We start from the raw sequence: 26387 nt of genomic DNA, 5'->3' as shown, positions 1-26387 counted from the left end.
TTTGTTTCTCACTTCTCTAGCTTGTTAGTAATAGGCAACAAATATTACTGTCTCCCTACTCTGAGTCTGTTTTGTGCATCACGATAATTGTCGAGCCCGCCATGATAATTACTGTGCGATATCCCCATCCTTATCTCAACCCTTGAGCCCTTTGCATCGTATTTTCTTCTCCTTCCCCTTTGAGGAGGGGGAGTGAGAGAGCAGCTGAGGTGGAGCTCTGCTGCACACCCGAGCAAAAACACAACAGTTCTGCATAATTTTGTGAAAAAAGAACATTCTTCAGCATACATATATACTTCTGAAACAGTGGCTTGGGCCCACACAAATTTCTACTACTGCAATGGAGTCCTACGGGTGATAAAGTACTGAGTTATTTGCAAATGTAATTGAATAGTGTATACAATGCTTTCAGTGTGAATACAAATGTATATATACACTGATTAATCTAGGAGAAGCTACCCAATGGAAAAATACAGAGACAGAAATAATCCTAAGAGACAATAGACAAGGCCAGAAAACAACTTCACAACTTCAATGGAGACCAAAAAAAATAAAATAAAATAAAACAATTCAATTTCAATAACATAGGTTTGTAAAAACACCTGAAGAAACACTGCTTTCAAAGTGCAAATTCATCACATTAGGACAATGTAAGATTGGTCATGTTCATATACATTGTCCCAGCATGACAAGCCATTTTCTAGGGACATAATCCCATTCACAATGTTTATAGTGTACAATGTCAACTGGTTAAAAATACCCAATATTAATATTTTAGGGAAAACATGGATTAACAAATAAAATTCAAGAATGAACAAACTAATACATTTAGTTTTCTCCTATCGTCATGGACTTTACCAACAGCCAGACTCACTGATGTAGGAATTAACTCCATAGATCTTATGCCACACCAGCATACTGACGTGAAAGCCAAATGGACATTTTGTTCCTATTGGAGTTTTCTCACCCCAAAGGAGAATTCCTTATTAAAATGGAATAGCTTTTAGCTTCTCCATTTCTCCTCAGTACTTTGTAGCCTGACTGGGCGGCTGATGGCTCAGACCCTAAGAATATTCTCATCACTAATTGTTCACTAAGTAAATGATCCTTTTCTCCCAGTGAAAGAAATATCCTGAGAAATCTACATAAATAAGGTGTAAATATATACAGATCAGTCCTTATAACTATTTGATAATGATTTTTTGCTATAGGCAAAAACAGTTGTGCATGTGTCTATTTCCAAGCAGCATTTCCAGCTATACTGACCTCCACAGATTACATCCTCCTGTGTAGCATGTATTCTACCTGTGCTCTTTTTCTTTATATTATTACATGTTTATGCAGTCTGTAAATTATCTGAGTAAAGCATACATTACTACAGTTTTGCTCTGCAAAAGTCATTGCAGAAAACAAGTCTGACTACATATCCTGACAGTTTTTTCGTTAAAAAAAGTGATAGGTGCACTGCTTACACAACTATCATGAAAACCACATCAAATAAATTTCATTTTTCATAGAGTAAACTGACAGTGACATTTAATATGAGGAACAGGGGATAGACTTTCAAATCTATGGAAATCTTTGACAGCTTAGATACATAACCAGGCTAGCATACCATAGATATGTCAGGTCAAAATAAAGTCTAACTTTTTCATAGACAATAGACAGGATTTTACAGCTTAGCTATTTATAGGCTCATTCAATTACTGTACAGCAAATGACATATTTTTCACTACATTTTCTCAAAACAATCACATTCATCATATTTAAATATTTTGCTTTGAAAGGGGAATTGAATATCCTCAAACTTCAGGTGCAAGATTTCTCATGGTTTCCCTTAAGAACATGCAACCCATATATCCAATGAATTAAGGACAAACATTTCTGTTTGAATAATATTTCTTACAGTTTTGTGTGGCAAGGAGAGGAGGGTCTGATGAGGTCCCTAAATGAAATTTCTTCCAGATCAGTATCAGGGCCCTGGAACACGATCCCCAGGAAAGTGGTCACAGCATCAAGCCTCTCGGAGCTCAAGAAATGCTTGGACACACTTCTCTCAGGTTTGATTTTTTAGTGGTCCTTTGTGGAGCCAGGAGTTGGACTCAGTTATCCTTGGGGGTCCCTTCCAACTCAGGATATTCTATGATTCTATGGTTCTATTCTGAAACTAGTGTATCACTGGAGTGTGTAGCATAAGATTGCACAAGCGATGAGTAGGTTGATGATTAGTAGCAAACAATGCAAGCATAATAAAGAGACATGCTGAAAACTAAGCAAAAACTTTGACAAAAAAAATGTTTAGTATAATGCATGTACTAACCCACTATTTTACAGTATCTAATACTAAACATTTTAATTTTTGTAAGAGTAATTTCAAGAAATAGGGTATATCTCCACAATAGATGCAAAAAATATCAAGGATCTATTTAACATTTTATAGATCATTGTAAAATATGATTAATTTGGTTAGATAATGACCCAGAGTTCAGGGTGGGAGAAGTATGTGCTGTTACTGCTTTTACTCTGAGTAATAGCGCACCACAGTTGTGTTTGTGAGATCTAGATTCAAAGCAGCTACAGGTACTCAGAAGCAAGTGTTAGGTTTCACTGTAAGCATGGAAGAGTAAACCGACTCAGTAGAAACTAAGTTTCACAGGGGCAGGATGCTGCCAATGAGCTGATTGGAAGCACCCTGCCTCTGAGATATAGTGATTTTTCACTCCTAAAGCCTGCTGAACCAGGAAATATAAAATTCTTTAAGATATTATAGATATATTTAGAGGACTTGGATTTACTCCTGAAATTATTATTTGTATTTTTAGAACAATGACAAAGTGGATATGATTTTCCTCCTTAACATAGGAAATCCTACTACAAATACTGGGACTGCTCTCATGAGCCAGGTGATCAAAATGTTTGCGTACTATACTGCTAGGCACATTGCAATAATTCTGTTTTATTCCATTTACATTTACACATTTGTGACTTTTTTATATATACATACATATATATCCAAAGGAAAAACTTCACCCAGTGTGAATTATTCAGAGAAACAAGGCAGAAAGACAGCACTCAATATAGCCATAAAAGCATGAATATTATAAGTCCACAAAAAAAAAGGGAAACTTGAATTACTTGCTGTATAAATTAGGTTTGGAAATAAATGAGCTACCTTTTATTGTTTAGCTCTTCTGTGATGAGTTTCCCTTCCACATGGATGGAAGAAACCTATGAGACATTCCTTTTCTTGTAAGGACACAGAGATAAATAATAAATGACAGACAGCATGAGTTTAACCACAGCGCTGGATGTCAGAACGATTACTGAATTTATAGATAAAGGAAATGTGTTAGAACTAATCTACCTGAACCTTAATATTAATCATTTGACACATATAGGAAACTACTAGTTAATCTGTAGAAAATAGTAGTAAAAAACTCTAATGATAGATAAGGAACTTCTTAAAAGGCACTTACCAAAGACATTGCAAAAGAAAAAGGAGCAGCTGGGCTGGAGGATTCTTATCTAATATTAATGACTTCCCATAAAAAAGCAGGAGGTGCTGGTGGTTTTTTTTGGTAACAGGAAGTTGGAAGCCATCAGATTGAAGGGCAATAGAACATCAACCATGACGATGACCAAGATGACCTTGAGGATGATAGTAGAATGAAATTTCACACTATTAAAATTTAAGTGTACTAATAACAGGAAATGGTAGCCCAGGGGGTACTTCATAGGAAATGTTACAAGATGAAAATATCTTTTGAATATTAATTAAACACAGAATGACTGTGTCCCAAAATTCTTACACCCTAGCATTTACTTCCCCTTTACCTCTTTTAATGCCTCAGATTTCCTATCTCTGTTTTGAGGTATCACCTTTTTCCCTCCCTTAGGTATATTTAAAGAGTTACAGAGGTGCTTCTGACTGGGAGAGAATGGGTACTTGCAGAACTGCCTTAGCTGCTCCCCTCTCTAACCATTTCTAGTTCTCATGATCATGAAAAATATGTTTTGTTTTTCTATACAAGCATTTTTGTATACATATTGGGAAACACTCATGCTCTAGTTCAGTGAATGAGGTTCTCATCTAGGCGGTTTTCTAGAATTCTTGTAACCAGCAGTGGAAAAAAAATGAAGTTAAAATGGCAGGGGCATAGAGGTGAACTATTAAGACGAATGGTGAACATTAAGATGAATGGTGAACTTTCTCATCAAGAATGGACTAAAAAATACTTGCCCTTTTGCCTAATAAAATGAATTCCAAACTGCAATTATAATTTCCCAACAAACAAAATAAACAAAAAGGATCAGAAGAATAAGTTGTTAAAAGAATAATGTCAGCACACAACAAATGTTACCGTGAGTAAACTTGTATGGAAATTGAAAAACTTAAGAACCGTTAAAGCAATTTGATAGCTCCAAGCAGTCATAAAATCATTTTTAAAACAAAGCCTGACGTAAAAGACATTATGAGATATAGTTGTCAGAAACAGAGGCTGAATTTGTTAACCCATAAGTGTTCTGTGGTTATAACTCTGAATTTGGCAAACTGCTTGTGCCTAAAATACATGACATACTTTAATTACAGGGATCTTTCTTGGTTTATATAAAATATTAACATAAGACGCTTAAGTTAAAATACATAGATATTCAGACATTTTAGACTGAGAGAAAGACACTAGATCCATGCATGACCAATTTTACATAAGGACAATTTGACCATTGCTACTGTTTTAGACATTTCTCTTATGCTAAGTCTACTGCTGCAATCAACAGAAGCATTTGTTACTGTAATTATGAACATGAAGAGGAAAAGTAATACTTCAGTGATCAGTTGTTCTTCTAATCACATTGATGCTATTTCTGACAAGAGTCAAGAATCTATAATCACTTCCAGTGAAATTTTGTACTATTTCTCAGTTTGAAAATCCACTCTACAAAAAAATACCTTAGCCACAACACCTTTTTTATACACAGCATTTGATTATTTAAAAAAATAAGACTTCATTTAATTAAAAGGTAAAAATTGATTTTGATTCTTGTTCTCTAACACCCAATAGAAATGGAAGTAGGTGGAAACTCTGTACTTGTGGCCAGTAGTTCTCTTTAGTGAACTTTTTTCCCCTAATTTTACACAGTCTGTTTGCCAATAGAATTATTAATTGAGGTTCCTCCTTTTTTCTCTCCATAGGAAAGATATTGCACATTTCAGAACATTCTCAGGCTCTGAGGAATTTATCACATGTTTTTTATCACATGTTTTTACACATTATCTATGTAACCACAATATAATTTTGTATGTGTGAAAAGTGCATCTTAAAAGTTACCAGTACAGAATCCACCATACATAATTAGTGAGATGTAACATCACATATCAGACTTCTGATTTGCTTCTCTAGAAAATAAATAATTACAAATTACATTGTTTTTATTAAATAGTCAATTTAAATGTTTCAAAGCAATCCAAACCCCACATTTTTACTCACAGGCTGACTTGTGCAGATTCAGACCACACAGTCACAGCCCACCACTGCCACGCTGGTTCACCAGGTGCGTGCAGTGTAGGAAAACTACCTTACAAACATCCCGCTTCACAAATGTAGGGAATCATAAATTTATATTGCATGTGCAAAACACAGTGATTTTATACCACGATTGCTCCCATCTGGTTTTACTGCCATGCTGAGTAATAATAATAATAATAATAATAATAATAATAAAATAATAAATAAATAAATAAATAAATAAATAAAGGAGAAAGCAGGACACAGAGTTTGGGTGAGACCTGGCATTATGGAAATTAGGAGCTCCCACCTAAGTTCTGCTTTCCTGGGGGATGCAATCTTTTGGTATTAGATGTAAGATTTATTTTGTGATTTTTCAGTCATATCCTCTTTTTCTAAGAAGTACCTGTATCAGGAACAACCCTTAGGAATAAAGGAGAGCTGTTCTGCACTTCAGAGGTTGGAAAGTTCAGCAGAGATGAGTATGATGGAGGTCATGGGCCTGACTGCTTTGCACCACCCTGCAAGACCTGCAGCCTACCCGTGCTCCTGCAACTCACTCTGGCCCGTGCACGGGGGTGGTTTTTATTTGTTTCTTTGTTTTATTTTTTTTTAACAGAATTGTAAAATAAGGTATGATTTTGATGTAACTAATATATATGGTTCTGAAACTTAAGACTGTTAGTTGTTTTGTGCAGTGGCTGCTAGGGTGAGTTCATTAAGTCTGAGACTAGGTGCTTACTGTGCTGTATAAACAAATTAGCAAGGAAAGAAATAGGAAAACTAATTATTTATGTTACCATAAAGAAAAATGTTTTTAAATAAAGATTAATGCTCAAATGGTTTCACATTGTTGACATATAGTTCAAGCGTTCTCTTATACACGAATAATAAATGCCTATTTCTTTGTACGGCTTGTCAGCATATATTGCTTTCTGATGTTTATGGTAAAACATCAACACAAAACCTCAGTATATCAGGTCTCTTGTGTTTTAACCCATTTATTGGATATGGTTCTATCACAGTAACACTGTACTAGGAAAAATGCACAGTATCTTTTCCACTTGATAAGACTACCCTTCAGGGATCCTGGTTCATTGAAACAGTTATGCATGCCCCACAGGCTATTTTATTTTTTCCTCCTACTTCTAGATCCTCATTTATTTTTGTTTTTTAACAGAATTTAAAATTAAAATTTTTAGAACAGATAAAACAGCCAAGTGCTCACTGATGCTTTTAGGAAAATCCTTCTTTTGAGTGCAAAAGTTGTTGCAGTTCACGCTATCCATGGCAGATCACACAGAAAAGTCTAACAAGCTTCTGTTGAAGCAGTGAGCTTTTTTTATTATTATTATTCCAGTCAGACAACTGACAACAGCTCCAACCCAGTTAGAAATCCTTTAAACTGTACTTCGGAAATCATCACAATTGCTACTAATTGGCACTTTTGTTGGCAGTCTCAGGAGAAGAAAGAAGCCAACGACTGAATGGGCCATGGAGAATGAACTCCCCTTCCAGCCTGTCAGAAATCCTTCAACCAGAATAGAGAGAAAGTACATTCCTGTAGCTCCTGTAGCAATGTTTTTTTGTTTTTGTTTTTCTTCCCATTATTATTAAAAATGAAAAAAAAATGCCCCTAACTGCATCTCTGTTCTACCTGGCTTGTACCTGGGAAACATCACTCTCAGGATTAGTAATCCAGAGTGTTTCCAGGATCCTTTAGGAAGGATTGTTGAAATAAGTGTTGTTTTTTTTTTTGTTGTTGTCGTTGTTGTTTGTTTGTTTGTTTGTTTAACAGCTACTCCTTAAGGATATTATTGCAGTTTGCCTTTTGTTAGTTTTCTTGTTTATTACCTAAATGGAAATTTCTTTAACAGGAGGAAAAATATCATCTGATGCTGGATGAAAGTAAGCTAGTGCCCAATGAAAACAGATCTGAAAGAAGATTAGAAAACAGACGGTCTACTTAAAAATTTAGAAATGTTTTATTTTCATTGTTGTTGTTGGTGGTTTTTAACAATACTACTAAATCTACGTTCTGTGCTTTGATTTCAGTCCATACATAAGCAACCTTCCAGCCCACTTTCTCTAGCATGAGCCACTTTTTAATCAGATCGTGCATAGTAAGGTTCTAACTGAAGGTCCACAAGTGCTTTTCATAAACTCATATTTCCATGATTTGTTTTCACTTCTTTCTGATGCCTAATCGTATGTTAAAATAATAATAATAATAAATAAATAAAAACTAGGTTCAGGTTCAAAACCCATTTTGAACCATTTAACTTCAGGGAGACCAGGTCTTAAGTCATTTTAAGGCAAAAGCTTATTCACGTGTGAAACCTGCAGAAATGATGTGAATTACCGAAATGATTGCCTTATTGATTACTTTATAAAATGGCTTTCTTAATGTGTGGCAATTAAAGGATTGTGGCATTCCTTTCTTGAAAGGTGCATTATTGCATGTCAGCCAAATACAAAGATTTGTGCTTTATTTCGAAGTCCTATGGCACAGCTGGATATTCACAATACTCCTCTGTAACTATTGAATTGCTGACATTGTTAGGTTGGCTAAGCATATAATTAGCATAAGTTATATCAACCTGTCCACTAAGTTCAAGGAACACAGAAGAACTTATTACACTTATTTCACATTCTAATGGACAATGCTAACACCATTTTCCTATTTTGAACAAGTCTGTTTTATGTTGAAAGCTTCTCAGTGTCCGACATGGCAATAGCTGGAGGATGGTCATGCAGTAAGACTAGAATTTGGGCCTACTGCTTAGAATTACTTACTATTTTCCCAAGTGATGGTTTAATAAGACTGAAGTCTATACATGGGAAAGTTCACTTTGTGCTGAATAGTTGGTGAATTGTATATCAAACACACCATCAGTTCATTGCCTGTCATTAAAATAAAAATAAATAAATAAAAAAAAAAAAGGCAGCTTTAATCTCTTTAAAGTACTTAACTGTCAAACTACCAATCCTGTCACTGCACAAAAGAGAAAAAAACACCTGCACTTGCAGCTCCTACTCAGGACCAGTAAAATATGCCTATTGTGTTGTAAAGGGCCTCTGGAAACTCCAAAAGAGGTGGGCAGACTTATTGCCACCCAGCATGCATATAAAGCATCTCTCCTACTCCGTAAATGAATAGGTATTGGATTTCTATTGTGCCAGCCAAGAATAATCACACATAACTAATCCAGCCCTATCATAAGATGAATAACTTTACTGTGGGGATGATGAAAGCAAAAGTTCCGTATATAAAATGCAGAACCTCACTTCAGCTGCTCAAAGACAATAATGAAATAGCCTAAGCTAAAAATTTAATCTGTTAATGTTGACACCTATACTGTTCAAAATCAAATAATAATAATAATAAACAACAAAACAAAAAATCTTTGCATTTGAGGTTAATAATGTAATAATTGAAGTCTTCTGGTTTCTGAAGGTTAAAATGTTCACGCAGTATACAATACATAGTGTGCTAATAATGACATAGGACAGTTTTATGCCACTTCATTGTAATACAGCAAACTATTGTTTTCTAGATTGGGAAAACAAGCCAGTTGTTTTTTTTTTTTTTTTTTTTTTTTTCTTAAAATGGAAAGAGTTGCTGGCAGCATTAAATATTTTTTCTACTTACTGATTTATTTATTGTTCTGTCAAGCTAAGAACATTCAAAGCACTTCAGCACTAAATATACTCAACTTATCAAAAATCATGTACAGAATGAGAAGTGTCAGAACAAAATTAACATGATTTTTTTAGTGTAAGTTGTAACAAACAGAGCTTTATATTTAGTGCAATGTATTTTTTTTCTGTAAAGCCAAAGTTTAGCCTTTAACATAAACTGCAGAATTAAGAAGTGAAACACTGTTTTTTTCTGAGGAATTTAGAAACAGTGTTATGCATATAATTTTAATTAATGGAAATTACTGCAAAACAGTAATTATGAGGCAAAAATTTGTTTGACACCTGATTTTCAAGTGGAAAATGAGTGATGTGTTTTTTGGAAAAGAAAGCGATGTCATTGATCAATATATTAGTCAACTGCAGTAAGAATGAGGAATAAGAGAACACCCACAAGCTTTTTATTTAATAAATCTCTACCATTTGTACTGCCAACTGAAAAAGAGGAAATGACTTAACTACAAAATATTAACACAAGTATTCACCAAATTGATTTAGTTCCTAAAGGAAAATGACTGCAGTGTGGCTCTTAGTATGCTAGTTAAGATTTCTGTGAGTAAAATGTAAAAGTGACAGATACTTAACAGAGGCAGGGCATTAAAACATACCAGTTTCACTTTCTTGGAGTCTTCAGTCAAGTAGAGAGAGCTTAAGTATAGCTGATAGTCATTATACTTGATTTTCACAAATGTCAGATATTACAGAATCACAGAACTGTAGGGGTTGGAAGGGACCTTGAAAGATCATCGGGTCCAACCCCCCTGCAAAGCAGGATCCTCAGAGCAGGCTGCCCAGGTAGGTGTCCAGACGGACCTTGAATATCTCCAGAGAAGGAGACTCCACAACCTCTCTAAGCACCCTGTTTCAGTGCTCCATCACCCTCACCGTGAAGTTCTTTAACATGTGGGTGCAAAACTTCCTGTGTTCTATTTTGCGGCCGTTGTCCCTTGTCCTATCCCCACAAGCCACAAGCCACATCCTTCTGTCTCCCACCCCACAGATATTTATAGACATTGATAAGATCCCCCCTCTGTCTCCTCTTCCCCAGGCTGAACAGACCCAGGTCTTAGAACAGACCCTTAGCACACGCAGATGCATCCCATCGGGACCCATGGATTTGTGTGCGTTGAGCCCACTCAGATGCTCCCGAACCACTCTCATGTCTACCAGGGGGGAGCCCTCCATTTCTCAGACCCTTTGTCCTCTTGCCAGCGGCAAGGAATACCAGGGGGTGTCCTTGAAGCAAAGACTGAAGCAAAGAAAGCATTCAGTATCTCCACCTTCTTGGCATCTTCCATGACCAGGTCCACCCCTCGTTCAGCAAGGGACCCACATTATCCCTAGCCTTCCTTTTGCTGTTTACATACTTGAAAAAACCCTTCTAATTATCCTTTATCTCTTTGGCAAGCCTCATCTCTAGGTGGGCTTTAGCCTTCCTCGTCACCTCCCTGCAGGCCCCGACATCACGTCTATACTCCGGACAGGCCCTTTTTCCACATTTCATAGACCTTCCTCTTCCTTTTGATCCTATTGATGAGCTCCTTGCTCATCCATGCAGGTTTCCTGCCCCCCATCCCTGATTTCCTATTCTTCGGGACGCACTGATCCTGAGCATGGAAGAAGTGCTGCTTAAATGTAGCCCAGCTCTCACAAGCACCCTTGCCCTCAAGCAACCTAGCCCATGAGATGCTCCCCAGCAGGTCCCAGAAGAGGTGAAAGTTGGCTCTTTGAAAGTCCAGGGTAGTAATCCTGCTTTTAGCCTTACTTCCTCTGCCTAGTTCCATCTGGAACTCCACCATCTCATGGCCGCTGCATCCCAAGCTGCCCCTAACCTTCACATCCCTAACAAGGCCATCCCTGTTGGTAAGAACAAGGTCCAGGAGCACCCCCCGCCTCGTCGGCTCCTCTGCCACCTGCGTCAGAAAATTGTCATCAACACATTGTAGGAACCGTTTGGACTGCATGTGCCTGTCTGAGTTACTCACGCAGCATATGTCTGGGTAATTGAAGTCCCCCATGAGGACCAGAGCTCGTGATCATGAGGCTACTAGCAGCTGCTCGTAGAAGGCCTCATCGACCTCCTCCTCCTGATCTGGTGACCTGTAGTAGACCCCCACCACCATGTCCCCCATACCAGCCCACCCCTTAATTCTCACCCACAAGCTCTCCACTTGTCCTTCACCCTCCCCCAGGTGGAGCTGGGTACACTCTAATTACTCCCTCACATAAAGGCTGGGTACACTCTAATTACTCCCCCACCCTCTTGCTTCCCCAGCCTGTCTTTCCTAAAGAGAACATAGCCCTCCATGACAGCGTTCCAGTCATGTGAGCTGTCCCACCACGTCTCAGTGATAGCAACGAGATCGTGGCCCATGACCGAACACAGATCTCGAGCTCATCCTGTTTATTTCCCATGCTCCACGCATTGGTGTACAGGCACTTTAGGGAAGCAGCAGATGCAGTTACCCCTGGGGGGATGCAAGAAGAAGATACCGGATGGGGCATCGGGAATGCTACCTTCTCCAAGGAGCTCTCAGACAATCCTATGGGAGAGCTCAGAGGTTTTTCCCTGTCTTCAACAGTGACAGTAGTGACAATTTCCCCCAGCCCTTCTCTGTCACTTTTAGCTCCCCTCCCTTCCCCCATCAAACCTAGTTTAAAGCCCTGGTAATCAGCCCAGAGAGCTTGCTCCCCAACACAGTTGCACCCCACTTGCTCAGTTGGTGTCTGTCCACAGCCCACATACCCGGCCTCTCAAAGGACGGCCCAAGATCAAAATACCCAAATCCCTGATCCAGACACCACCCCCTCAGCCAGTCATTTACCTGTCCCGTTCTATTCCTTCTATCTGCAACCCAGTCTCCCAGCGGGAATACAGAGGAGAACACTACCTGCAGCCCCGATCCCTTCAACAACCAGGGATGCAAAGTCCTTTTTAATATTCCTCATTTTTCTAACAGCAGCTTCCCCAGATCCAATCTGAATGACTACAAGAGGATAGTAGTCCTCCAGTTTAATGAGCTGTGGCAGAGCCTTCCTAATGTCTCTGACATGTGCTTCAGGAAGACAGCACACCTCTCTGGCTAGGTTATCTGGGTGGCAGATGGGAGCCTCAGTGCCCCTCAGCAAGGAGTCCCCAATCACCAGGACTCTCCACTCTTTTTTTGTAGCACAGGTTACAATATGGTGCTCTGTCCGGCCCTGATCCTTACGTTTTGTACTTTCCTTACCTTTGAGGTTCTTATTTGCTTCCTATTATCTGGAGAAAAAGCAGTCATACTTGCAAATTTAGTTTTAGTAGCAGTGGCTGGTAGCTAGTTCTGGGGGAGAGTTCAGGACTCTTGTGTTATAGATTTTTCCAGAAGTTTGCTATGCAGTCATGTCAGATGTTTCTTGATTGTTACAGTTACAATGCTGGAGTGAAAAGTATGAGACTTTTTTTCTTTTTCTTTTTTTCTTTTTTTCTGAATGACTGAAATAAGCTTAAATTCTGATCCTATCATTCATTACAGACTATAACTTTCATGTACATTGGCTGAGATATGACAGCAGTAATAGCATATATAACAACCTGAGTTACCACAGAATAATCTAACACTGAAATCTATACAGTCTATACATTTTGGTTAATTTTTCTACTTCAATTAATCTTGCACAGACGTTTGGGGATGGAGCATTGTAAGCAGTCTTTATTCTGAGAAGGGTTGTATTCTTTACTCTAACCTTACTTTTACAGGTATAAGAATGTTTTAATGCCTTGCACCAGCAAGATGCATTTTAAGGACAATGCTGTACTTGATTTGTATGCCTAATTTGCAGTGCAAAGAGAAGAAATCAACTACTTGTTCCTGATTCATATTTTCAATGAGCTTGTTATTTGCTCTGTTCAGTGTTTGTGCAAGAAAAATTGCTCATCGGAAAGTAAAGTAGAAAAGAACAAAGAAAAACATTTTTAGCTTAATTTTAATTTGTGCATGCTGGGTAAACAGCATACATTTTCTTGTAAAAACTGTGATGAAATTGGAGCCATTGAGCTAGGGAGTGTTCAATCTCAGTTTTGCTTGTTTAACCAGTTCTCGATTTCTATGCAAGTGAATCTAATGCAGTATGGCTTTGGGATGTTTCTTACTGCTGCAGAGAATTTACAGCAATTAGCTTTTCATGTTTCTCTCTGTTTCTTTTTTGTATAATACTCCCTATCATGGGACTACTCATATTATCTTGTATGTTAAAGCTCATCAAATTTGTATCTTTATTTGCCAGGCAAAAATTAGCTATAAGCTATATGAGCTGAGTTTGAGTTATGTACTTTGCTGATTTTACAATGTGTTTCTCTTCAAAGATCAGCTAGTAAATTACTGGTGTGCCTCAGGACCAAAGCAGATGTTCTTAGTTTTTGTTAGTTCATATGAATTTGGACAACAAACACTTCTAAATGTATGTGTCCTTCTCATTGTCAAAGTTATTTGAAGAGACTGTCATAGGACATGGATTATATCTGGTTACAGTTCTGAAAGTCAAATTGTCATGAAAGTCAAATACTCATTTTCTTTTGCTCCAAGTGATTTTTTTTTTTTTTTTTTTAATTTGTAAAGAGCTCTTCTAGATTCTGATTGTCCCTCTATTTTGTGACCTTTCTGATAATCACTCAAGTTTCAATATACCTAAATGTGCATGCAACTCCCGGAAAGTGAAATAAGTGTTAAATGGCTTTAAAACACACTGCCAAAATCTCTAGCAAGGTTTTCTCAGCATGTATGAGATTTTTCTTCATTTTCTTAAGCTGCAAACTAGAGTATGGAAACCAATTTAAAATGCTAACAGTGGCAAGAAACTGCTGTTTCATTAGTACAAAAGTGCTGCCACTGTGCTGCAATAATGTCTCACAATGCAGTGCTTATTTGAATGTTTTAAGCTTGAGATGATGCAAGGCTCCAATTCAGCCAGACTTTGAGAGCCTGAATCTGTGTAGATTTTCTAAGAACCATAGACAAAAGGGCTTCCAAACTCAAAAGCCAAGTTTAATTAGAACACATCTTCAGCTATTAACTTTTAAATAATTCAAAATTGGGATGAGACAATAAACCTGACAGATGTATAAACAGGTCAAACTCTTTGTCACTGTGTCGTTACAGCATATTGGAAAGGCCTTTATTTCCGTCTTGCTCTCAGTCTAGCAACTCTGACAAGCTTTATTCATTCTGCTCTAAGTCCCTAAGTTGTTTCTGTCTGCTGCATCTGAGGCGTCCACATCTGTCTGCATGTCAGCTCTGTGCTGGTTGCCTCTCATTCTCAATCCTTTCTCTCCTTCTTCATGCATTAGAAACCTTAGAGTTTGATTAGTTGTCCTCTTAAATTAAGAGGAGATATGGAAGACTTACTTCTTGCTAGATGACCCAGTTTGCAGCCACCAAGTCAAGACAAACCTATAACCACACTTTTTGAAAATAACATTGCAAATAAAATGCAAACGTAAGAAACACTTCACAAAATAAGTCAACCTTGTGTATAATGGGAAAATGATCAAAATTCCCTGGCAGAAAAACTAACAGGTGTGAAACTTATTCAGTCTATTTTATTCAAACCAGCAGCCTTAAAAAAAAAAAAAAAAAAAAAAAAAAAAAAAAAAAAGGAAAAAGGGAGGGAAAAGACACAGATAATTAAAAGACACAGATAATTTAGGATATAAAATTCTGCTGTACATTTACCCTTGGGCAACTTATGCAGGGTGAAAGTGCTGGTCACATGATGAAAAACACTGAACTAGTTTAAAGTTTTTTGTTGTTGTTGTTTGTTTGTTTGTTTCCAGAAAATTTAAATGGGGTTTAAAAATAGTAAAAACTTTGCTCTATGCAGTGTAGTTGGTATCACACATACAAAGGACACAAACACAGTATCATAAGGTCTGGATAGGAACATGACAGTCTACACATCAAATACATTTACAGAGCTGTATCTTTTCAGACACTTTAATAGTTCACAGCCTTGGTGCTGATGAGCAGTAAGTTTGTTATTGGATGTCATTCTTATTTTCTACCACTTTCTGGAAACACAGAGTACACAGACAATAAAACCAGTATTTGATGAAAAAGTATGAGTAGTCTAGTTGTAATCATTTCATATTTATCTCATGTTAAAGACTAGACAAGAGCAGCCTGAGAAATGTTTTGAAAATTGAAAACTCTGTTTCTATCATATTAATTTTTTGTTCTGTCTGCAACAGTTAACAATAAGCAAGTTAATGATAGTGCTCTTTTTGTTACAGACTTTTTTTTTCTGGTAGAAATAGGTTAAATTCCTTTTAATCACAATGTGCTGTAGACAAATGAATCCTAAATAATCATAAAAGTCCTACCCCAAGGCTTTTCAATGTAAGAGAAACTAAATATTGCCATCCATGAAAAAAATCTGTAACCAGTCCTAGATTTTTTTCCCCTCTCCTGTGTGTGGGAACAGGGACCTTTCTTGCTGCAGAGGCCGCCTTAGCAGTCATGACCCTAACACTACCTTGCTGATGGAGCAGTTGCAGTAGGCACAGTTAGCTAAAACTGTCGTATAAACAAGATAGGGCAGCCATATCTGCTTCTCAACTTACTTGGTTCATGATTAAAATGGATCCTGTTCTTCATGCTCTCCTTTCTTAAAGATACAAGCCCCACACCCCCAAAAAAGTTGAAAATAGGGCATTTTCTTACATCTTCAACATTGTATGAATTCTATTTCTTTCAGTTTGAGGGGTTTGGGATCCTTTCTTCAGAACTGTCATATGGTTAAAACTTTATTTATTTATTTATTTATTTATTTATTTATTTTTTCTGGAATATAGTTAGTACTTCACATCTAAACCTCTGTTCTGCATTTTGACAGTAAGTTTGAATCTGGTAATCTAACAGAAGGAAAAAGCAGTCTCAGCAGACATGCTCCAACCTTGTGTTTGACCATATTAAGAATTAATACTTAGTCTTTCCATACAACCCAGCTTTAGTAAAGCTACCTAAATCCTCTTGGCTGCTGCTTTGGCAGAACAGCATCAATCAGAGAGCTCAACTTTTGTATTTGCTAATTCAATAGGCAGCCTGACAAGGCTTTCAGATCTGCATTTATGGGATAATGAGGCTTTTTACAGAGTTTCATTTTTTGCTATGCTGACAAAAAAATAATAATAAAAAAGGCATTCTTGAGAATGATGGATTTAAAAAATATTTTCATAATAAACGCATCCTGCATATTAAATATTCTGATAGGGTAACAAACTTTCTTTCAAAATGTTTAGTACATCTTCAGGAACTTGGGATGTGCTTCCTTTTTGTAACTTCACTGGCTGTTTTCATGAAAGAAGAGAAATCTTAAATTAACATTAGTTTAGACTGAACATAAATGTCAGCTTTCAGAATTGGAGAACATGCTTTTTGTGTCTTTTTTTCTTGCATTTTATGTAGCTTCTGCTTCTCTGAAGTAATATTACTACCCATTTTGGCAGTTATTATATATATTTTAATATTTTATATATATATTTATATATATATATTTATATATATTATATATATTTTAATATTTTAAAAGCACAAACATGCATGTTTAGCTTTGTTTACCTCACTTCTAGAAAGTTTGTGCATCTGAGTGGAAATTTAGAAGATGGCTTAGTGTTGATTTGGTTAAACACACACAATCACCCCAAAGAATCTCAGATATGCCTCCATATAGCTCTTTGTTAAACCCTATAGTGCAGCAGAGGAGCTCATCATGTTGGCTGGCTCTGGCTCACTAGAAGGAGGCCACTGTACAAATGTTAGTTTAGAGATCTTTTCAATTCAAGTTATATGAGTGAGAGTACTCTGTTATGCTCTTGCCAATTCTAAAGTAGATTTATAAACTGATACATAAGAATGAATGTTGGAAGAAACAATGCATTGTGGCAGGCACAGACAAGATTCACAAATTCTGACTTGACTACCTTATCGTGTCTTTAACTGACAGAATAAAATTTGTTATGTAAGTAGAACTGGTCAAATGACTGTTTTCCTCTTTTGCTTTAAATGAAGTGAGAATATGTTTTGGGTTTTGTTTGTTTGTTTGATTGTTTTTCATTGGAAATACAGACTCAGTGTGAAAGACAAAATTCTCACTGATTTGACAATGTCAAAGTTTTACTTATGATTGGGGAAGACAATTTTTCAAATAAATCGATTTCTAAAATAATATTTTTTTCCTCTCTAGAGTGTCTATTTTTAGGCCTCTCATGTTGTATCATTGAAAGATTTTGTACCATTCCATTTTATTTTTTGTTTATGGAGTTTTTCTGTTCATTTCTTTTCCAGTACATTTTTAATTACATTTGGATCTTGATTGGAAATTTTGACCTCTGAAGAGTTTCAGTTTTAAAAATACCTGTAGTGATCAAAATAGTTTTGATTTAAAACTCATTACCATTTACAATTTAAAATCAAGAATCTTTCAAGTACATCTTCAATCAGCAGTTAGGGACCATGGTAAAACTGTTGCCTTCAGAGTGCCTGTCTGTTATATGAGCAGATCTACTGGTGTACAAATTACCCAAACATTTCTACTAGGGTTAGATGATAAATATGGCCCAAATGCAGATAATATACATGCCATGATACTGGAATTTGCTTTCCTAGCTGTTCTAGTTTAATTCAAATTACTAATTGAAACAAGTGATATTATGTATCAGCAACAACACTAGTATTAAGTAGATGTAGTAGTGAACTATTAGCACTTACATAGCAATAGGTGTTTTTAATATGCTGCACAGCATCAGTTCAGCTTCATAACTGACTAATATCCTCAAGGAAAGCTTGATACCAGCTTATATAATAAACTATGCATACTTCAGTGTTTTACTTCAACCGTTACACTCCCAAAGATGGTGAGGTGGTTCACCTGTGACTCTGCTGTGGCACTTAATCCCTGGTAAATGTTGTTTTATGTAATTTTTTTTGATGAAACAACATTTCAGAGGCTTTACTCTTTTGTCTTCTCTGCAACAAATTGATGTTTGGGATTGAGCATAACAGCATTTATTTAAACACACATACGCACACACAAAAACACAAATACAGGATTAGGAACTTTTAGATGGAAATAGATTGTATGAGTATATGGCCTTCTCTCTCATTCTTGATTTCTTCCTCACCCTGCTTGCAAAGGCATTGTCTCTGTAACCCTATAATTTAGTTGTTTTAAGCTCTTCATCTTTTGACATTTACTAAGGTCCTTCATTGATTTATCTTAGTTAAGTACATTCATATGTTGACAGTTCTTGATGGTTTATTCTTATCTGCCCAAATGTAGCTCTACAAGCCAATCTCTCTTAATCTTCTAGGAAAGAAATCACCACAAATCAAAGCCCCAAGGCAACCACACAAAAAACTTAGTGGGCAAACTTTGCAAACTGAATCACCTGTTGCTTTTTTAAAGCATGGTTTTCTTATTTTTTCCTCAGTTTTTGAACCACCCTTAGAACAGTTCTAAATAAAATTACCACCTAATAAGATTCAGTTATATTACTAGCTCTATTTATGAGGTTAACTTGTGGAAAAACTTCCATAAACAGAATTTGGCACCTTGCCGTTAAAAAGCGATATTTGTTAGTTGCTCAAATCACGAATGGCAGTGCTGATGTTGTCAAGGACTTAGTCTCCTATAATAGCCAGGTGAATGTAGATGGCTGTTCACATTAAAAATCATTTCTCATGCAATATACAGTGCTGCTCAAAATGTGAGTTTGTCTCCTGCTGCTGCTGAGCTATCCCTTCACTTCTCTAGCCCAGGGGCATGCTGGTTTCTATTCATAAAAGCTTTGCATCAATGTTCCACTGCTGCCTAATTGCAGCTAGGAACTCAAAAAAACAATACTGTGGCTTTTTCTAATGGGATGTGGTTAGAAATTCCCATGCATAATATACTGTGGCAGGATATCAGATTCCAGTCACACAACAAAATTCTAGTAAGCCATTAGAGTTGTAATTGTGTTAACAGCAAATTATCTGTTGCTGAATTCTTTTTGCCCAGTAACAATTTGTAAAACTATCAGAGAGTTTTCTAAGTAGAGAAAGAACTGTATTTTCACTAAATGTGCTTATATTTTTCCCTGGTCTGGAAGTACTCTATTCATTGCCATTTCTGAGCCCCATAATTCAGTGAATTGCTAAGTCCTGCACTCTCACCATCACTGTAGGTCAGAAATGGTGACAGTTTTGTAGTCTTGAACGACCTCCGTGATCTCTCAAGCCCTGTAATGCCAGTAGATTTAAACAATTATCAGCATTTTTAACTCCAGTTACTATGGGGTTTGTGACTCAGCCATAGAAATAATCATGCAGTGCTAAAACCTGACATACAAGCTCTAACTTGTACAACTATTAATATTGGGTCATGCATTTTAAAAGGAAGTCAACAAAATATTTTTCACACATAAATGTATGACAAAGAATAAATCAATGTGGAAGCTGTTATTATTATACCCTTTTATTATCGGATCTATTTCCAAATAAGGTATTTGACAAGGTAAAGCAGTATTGAAGATTGCTGGTTATTTAATTCAGTATTGTTGTTTTTTTATGTACATATAGCTCCAAGCACAATGACGCTTTGATTGTCCTTGCATTACATACAGTTGTTAAAAGAAAAAAATAGGCTACTTATAAACAAACCTTATACTTTGAACTTGGTTTCTTAATCATTAGAAAAAAGACATAACATAGCTTTGTATCAGTCTAACTAGTAAACAGGAGAAATGATGTAACAGTTGATGATTACACAAATTAATAAAACCCATGCATATTTTCTGTATTGTAATAACAAAACAATAACTCATTATAACTGAATAAATTAGTGCTAAGAAAGAGTACAAGTTTTTGTAATATCAATAAGCAGAAAGCATAGCAACATTGTCTTTTTTAAAGAGACTAATGTAATTAGATAAAAAAACAGAGACAAACAGATTTTTCATAGCTTCTACATTAAAAGTCTGTATGAAGTTTTGAATTTAGAGGATAATCTCACTTTTTAAAAATTTTAATATAAACCTAGAGGATATCCTAGAATTATATGTGGCCACCAAAGGCACATTTTTCGTGTACTGGGAAGCTTCTACTTTGAGATCTTTTTTTTTTTTTTTTTTTTTTTTTTTTTTTCTGTTTAACATCAATTGTTTGCTTTTAGCTAAGAAATATTAGACAGTATATATAGCAGGAAAATCTAATATAGCTAACATTCAGTTTTCTGTATATATTTATACAGTGTTATGTATTGTATTTATTCTCAAGTGTTATAATTCACTGGAGTACTCAAACTTGGAGTACTGCATACAGGTCTGGGGCCCCCAGCACAAGAAAGGCATGGACCTGTTAGAGTGAGTCTAAAGGAGGCCATAAATATGCTCTGAGCACCTCTTTGATGGTCTGGAGCACCTCTTTATGAAGACAGGCTGAGAAAGCTGGGGATTTTCAGCCTGGAAGAGAGAAGGCTTTGGGAAGACCTCATTGCAGCCTTTCAGTATTTAAAGGGGGCTTATAAAAAAGATGGAGAGAAACTTTTTACATGGGCATGTAGTGATAGGACAAGGGGAAAAGGTTTTAAAGTGAGAGAGGGCAAATTTAGATTAGATGTTAGAAGAAAATTCTTCACTATGAGGGTGGTGAGGCACTGGCACAGACTGCCCAGAGAACCTGTTGATGCCCCATCCTTGGAGGTGTTCAAGACCAGGCTGGATGGGGCTTTGAGAAGCATGGGCTGGTGGGAGGTGTCCCTGCCTGTGGAACTGCATGGGCTTGCAACCCAAACCATACTAGGATTCTATGAATTTCTTTTTAGTATTTTGAATATTAAGTTCATATTCATTGCAGTTTGAAAGAAAGTACACAATCAAAATACAGGGTTAAATGGGACCAGTCAATATAATATATATAACAGGAATAAAATAAATAAATAAATAAGAAATTCAAGTCAGATACTTTAAGAAATATAAAATGTCATAGTTAATTTTTCATTTATCTAGGCCAGAATGGGACTCCTGCATTATCCATGAAAGTGAAATAGCTTTTGATAATTTGACAGTGATGCTTCTTAATATTATCCAAAAGAATTGAGCCACTCCATCATCTTACATGCACTATATACTAACTAGTATATATATATGATAATCAGTGAGCCTTCCAAATTATAGATTCTTAATAATTAAAATGTGAAATTTTCGTATAACATATAGTCAAAGAATATGGGCTGGATCCTCATTAGTAAGCAACACAAACATTGCTTTGAGAATTTTCTCATTTTTTGTTACTTTTTTTTTTTCCCCACATATTTAGACCATTTGTGACAGAACTTATTATTTTACTCTACAAGCAGGGTATCAGTCAGACCACTTCCACAGCATGGCTGAGGCTGGCAGGGCATCTGGAGACCATCCAGTCCAACCCTCTGCTCAGAGCAGAGTCAACTAGAGCAGGTTGCTCAAGGCTGTGTCCTGTCAGGTTTCAAGTATCTCTGAGGATTTCATTTTGCAATACAGAGAATAAAATGTAAACATTGGAGCCAAAGGATGCATGTATTCATATGCTGTCTGTCTGTCTATGGCATGCTATGTATGTAATGCTCCTTTAAGCCATGCTGTCTTTACTTAATGAAAAGACAAAGAAGGAAGTAAAAAAAAGTTGTACACTGATGTAGACAACTGAGATCTCATACAAGCAGGGTACGAAACTATTGCAAATTAAATCATTGTTTTCTATAAAATTAATATTAATCAACTTTTTGTAATAAACTGCAAGCAAGACTTCCTCTGAACTTTATTCTGCCTACTCAGTTGACAAATTCTTTTACTCAGATTCAATTGTTCAAGTGTCTGTTTTTTAAAAAGCAAATAAAAAAGGTCTTAACTTCTTCAATATCCAAGATTTTCTTCTGGTTTTCTTCATCTCCAATACTCACCTTTGGCTTTTACAAGCCAAATAAAAATACTTACTAACCGATGGTGATGGCTACTCTCACACTGGAATTGCAAACACTTATGTAAAATTCCCATCCATCAACTTTAAACAAGACATGTCTGTAACAAGCTCTGAATGCAAAAAATCTGAGTACTGCCTACTGTTTCTAACTATTAGGCAATCTTTTGCTGTCTTGGACCATACAGTAGCGATATTTTCTCCTTTGTTTTTACTGAGACATTTTTCTAACTTGTCTTGGTGGTAACTATGGTGACAGTGATGTCAATGAAGAAAAGATCAAAATATATTAGATAAGATAGCATTGATGAGACCCAGATACCTGTGTGATTCTTCATATGTTAATTTGTATGTAATAATTAATCAAATAAGGATTTCAGATATGGATATACAAAAATAATGGTACCTAAGTGGCAGCCATTGAGCTTTGCAGCCTTGAAAATAAATTCAGGATTGGATTAAAAAAAAAAAAAAACAACCATCAGTCATACTAAGCACCCATCTGGAAATTAAATGTCAAAGATAAATGCAAGAGAGGGGAAAAAAATCAAATCAGAAAGGCAGTGCTTACAGAAAGAGACAGACTGTTCTGAACAAAATTACCAAAGAAATGAGGTATTTGCTGAATGCCAAATACTTGCTTTGATTTTTTTTCAGAGTATCCCAACTTAGTGTCTTTTAAAAATATGATCTTTTTTCGTAAATTCACTTAAAATAGTTATTTCTGTGGCACATTTCAGAGTTCAGTTTAGGAAAAAAGTAAACAGAGAATTTTATTGACACATAAGGAAAAATCTTAATCATTATATCTGTAGATTAATATTTTTCCTCACTTCTGTTGCTTGAGTGACATTCTCTTCATACACATCCTGTGTGGTTACCATTATATATGAACTGATAGAAAGGGCCAAATTGTAAAATGCAAAACTTCATATAATTTTATGTCATGTAGAAAAACACCAGGTTTATATGGGAAATACTTGCAAGTCCATAAATAAATAGATCTGAAGAAATGGATAGATAGAACTATACTCCATTTCCTTTAAACTTCAAGTAAAAGTATGGGTTCTTTACTGCATAACTTATTCTAATATCCTTCAAATAGACTGTTTTAGTTCATGTCACAACTATTGAAAACCTTCACAATTATATATGTGGAGATATTCAAGCTTCTGTTGGAGGAAATCACCAGTGCCAGCACATGGGTGGTTGCACAAAACCTGAGCATTAAGGAGGCTGTTGAAAGAGAAATTCTGGCAGGTCTTCCTGTGATAATATAAGGAGTTACCAGCTGCTCCTGCAACGCTTCTCCTGGAAGTTACCACACACAAAGGAGTTGGGGGAAGAATGGTGAGAACAGCTGGTGGCTCCATATATTCTCACACCCACAGACGTCGACAAAAGGGAATGTCTGTATGCATCTTCTGTACTTCAATGCAAAGTCTGAAACTGAACTTAAATCAACCTAGCAGTGAAATTCATCAAAACTAAGTTACTAATACCCTCTGTCACCTGCTGATATTTTGGTGATGTGAGATCCCTTTTCTTATTGAGCTGCTATGAGGAAAGCAACAGTTTGCCTGAGAAAACAGGGTTAAAATCAGCTCTCTAAAATGCATATGTTGCTCAGTATGCACAGACTGAGGTCCTCATTTTGATGGAGTTTATCAGTTCATAGGGTTACATCTCATTTGTCTCAAAGCTGTGAAATTTGGAAAAATTAAAATCAAATTCACGTGCAAGATCTTACTTGTATATGTTGTTGGATGTAGAGGTCTAACTTCACTTTTGTCAGTTTTTACATAAGAAAGTGAGATCTATGAAATTACTGAGAAATACATAGTTACAAAAGCATGAATAAGCCATACAAAATATTACTGTAGTCCTTATTTCATTATACATCTTGACAGGATGAATGGTGCCACCAAAAGCAGTGCAATAGCTTTCACATTATATTCCTAAATCTGCAAATATAACCAAGGTGAATTTATCATTGACTGCAATATTGAATGCAGTCATTTTTATTTCTTTATGGTATCTGTGAATCAAATACAAGCTTAGTTAACCTTGATCCAGACTGGTCCCCTTTTTCCATATAGCATAAAAGCAGTCTTATAAATGCACTGTACTTTGTAAACTAGATTTATTTTTTTCTCCCCCAATAAGAAAATATGTCTGACATAATTTTGAAAAACAAATAGTAAAAAACACAAGTAAGGGTATTCAGAGTCTCTAGAAATTCTAGGAGAATGCTTGTATGTGTTGCAGTACCAAGGTAAAGTTCAGATTGTTTTTAGTTTTAGTGACAATGAAGAACAGAAAAGGAATTTGCTACATAATTAGCAGAAAATATCCTGAGATAGCCATTAGGGAGTAACCTCTATGAAAGTATTACCATAATCAATTAGCAGGGATGCATTCTTAATTAAGTTTAAGCAATGAGAATGGTTTATTCTGCAATGCTAGTATTGAATTCATTTGTAAATAAATCTGTGGGTAGAAACTGCAATATAGAATTCTTGTAATGAACATACTCTAAAAGTAATTTTATGTTATATTTACTTTAAATTTGGTGGTTTTTGACCTTTAACCTTAACTAATTAAACTTAATAATATGATTAGCAAACACACAGTGCTGCCCAGGTAGAAAAGCACTTTTGTGCTTACCTTTGTTTTAGAAGTGACCACCTAAAATCATGAATTTCCATGACCAGTCACTGAAATTAAATATTTATTCAATATCTGTTGCAGAAATAAATGCACTTGAAGCATATTTATCATGCTTCTTCTTGAAACAATAAATTCCATCATTCATCAGCACCCATATAATTGGTCTAAGTTCACTAAGATTACCCTGTTGTAAATAACATTACTGAATATAACATTTTAATTTTAAGTTTCAGTCCTCTCAAAAGTCTATCTCCAGAACAATATAATTTCTAATCTAAGAATTAGATACTTTCTAAGATTTTTAGCATTACAACAGAGCAGCTAAGAGCAAGGAGTGACCTATATCACTCCATGAGACATTGGCTTCAATACCAATATCACTGGACATTTATTACTGGACATCCACTATCATGTCTTCTCCACAGAACATTCACATAGCTTGCCCTTTCCAGGTTGCCAGGTTTTCTTGTGGCAGACAAAAGTACTTATTGCTTTTGTCATTCTGCTGAGAAGAACAAGATTTTTCTTGGATTTCCTATGTAAAGATCAAGAATAAAATCTTTACTTGCAAGAAGTGTTGTGCTGCTTTTCCAGTGGCCTTTCAAATGCCAAGGCAAACTCTAAATGCCCTCCATGGTTTCTTCACAAGTTTATGTATCTGTGCTTCTAGTATTCTATTTGGCATATTTCCTCCAGTATTGGGGAATTTTAACATGCTAATCAAAAAGTATAACACGATGTGAGATGCTATTGAAAGTGTTTCTAGCTTTCTCATGCCTGCCTCAGTGATTAGTTATACTGTCATACAACTGAAATAACTAAATAATCACACCTTACTGTCAAGAAAGTTATTATTTAGCCAAATTAAACTATGTAAAGTTTTCTCACTCCGAAATACCCATGTCTGTTAGGATCACAGAAAACTAATGTGATAAAGCACATCAGCAAGCCACTCTAAAGAGTAACTACACTTTGGGCCCATTCCGTTACTTCTCCTTGCCTCATGGTTGAGACTTTGCTTGCTGGGTGAGAACTTTATAATATTGCTTTCTCTGCCTCTGTGACAAAATGCTCTTAAAATATATATTGGTCTCTAGTTCTGTCAGTATGGCACAACTCTAAAACATTTTTTTGCATACAAATTTGTAGCTGTCATCACAGTTTTGGCATAGTGCTGTTTGGGTGTCTTTATGTCCTAGGTAGATTTGCGGTGTATGTGACATGCAAACATTCTGTGCAAACACAATAAATCTGATGTGTCCAACACCAGGTCTACTTTGAATGCACACAACTTGTCTGCATGGAAAATGTGCACTTGCTCTGCAAATCTGACACTGAGCTGGTGGGTCTTGGAGATTCCTTTACTCCAGAGGTTTCAGGCCCTGAGCAAAGACTATATGAAGCCAGAATCTAAGTAACTGCAGTTCTTATTTTCTCTAGGCTTTTATTATTAAACCTGGATTACATCATGTTAATCGTGAATTAACTGTGGGGGGAAAAAACAGCTGCTCTGAGGCACCTTTTGACTCACTATCCTAGTTTA

The 26387-nt window shown here is 36.1% G+C and overlaps 1 protein-coding gene across 6 annotated transcripts in view; it reads right to left on the bottom strand.

Moving 5' to 3' along the window:
- The window catches only part of PCDH11X (protocadherin 11 X-linked), a 489383-nt gene that overhangs the window by 45579 nt on the left and 417417 nt on the right, over nt 1-26387 (bottom strand). Inside the window, exon 7 of one of the 6 annotated variants that reach the window (XM_035323629.1) lies at nt 19245-19459. The exons of the other annotated variants lie outside the window; for them this stretch is intronic. Within the exon in view, the coding sequence (XP_035179520.1) occupies nt 19338-19459 (122 nt within the window). The 3' untranslated portion in view covers nt 19245-19337. Of the gene's footprint in view, nt 1-19244; nt 19460-26387 lie in introns of those variants that run through there. 6 annotated transcript variants of the gene reach the window in all.

This window comes from Oxyura jamaicensis, chromosome 4 (assembly GCF_011077185.1).
Source record: "Oxyura jamaicensis isolate SHBP4307 breed ruddy duck chromosome 4, BPBGC_Ojam_1.0, whole genome shotgun sequence".
Lineage (NCBI taxonomy): Eukaryota > Metazoa > Chordata > Aves > Anseriformes > Anatidae > Oxyura > Oxyura jamaicensis.
This window is presented reverse-complemented; position numbering and strand designations above follow the sequence as displayed.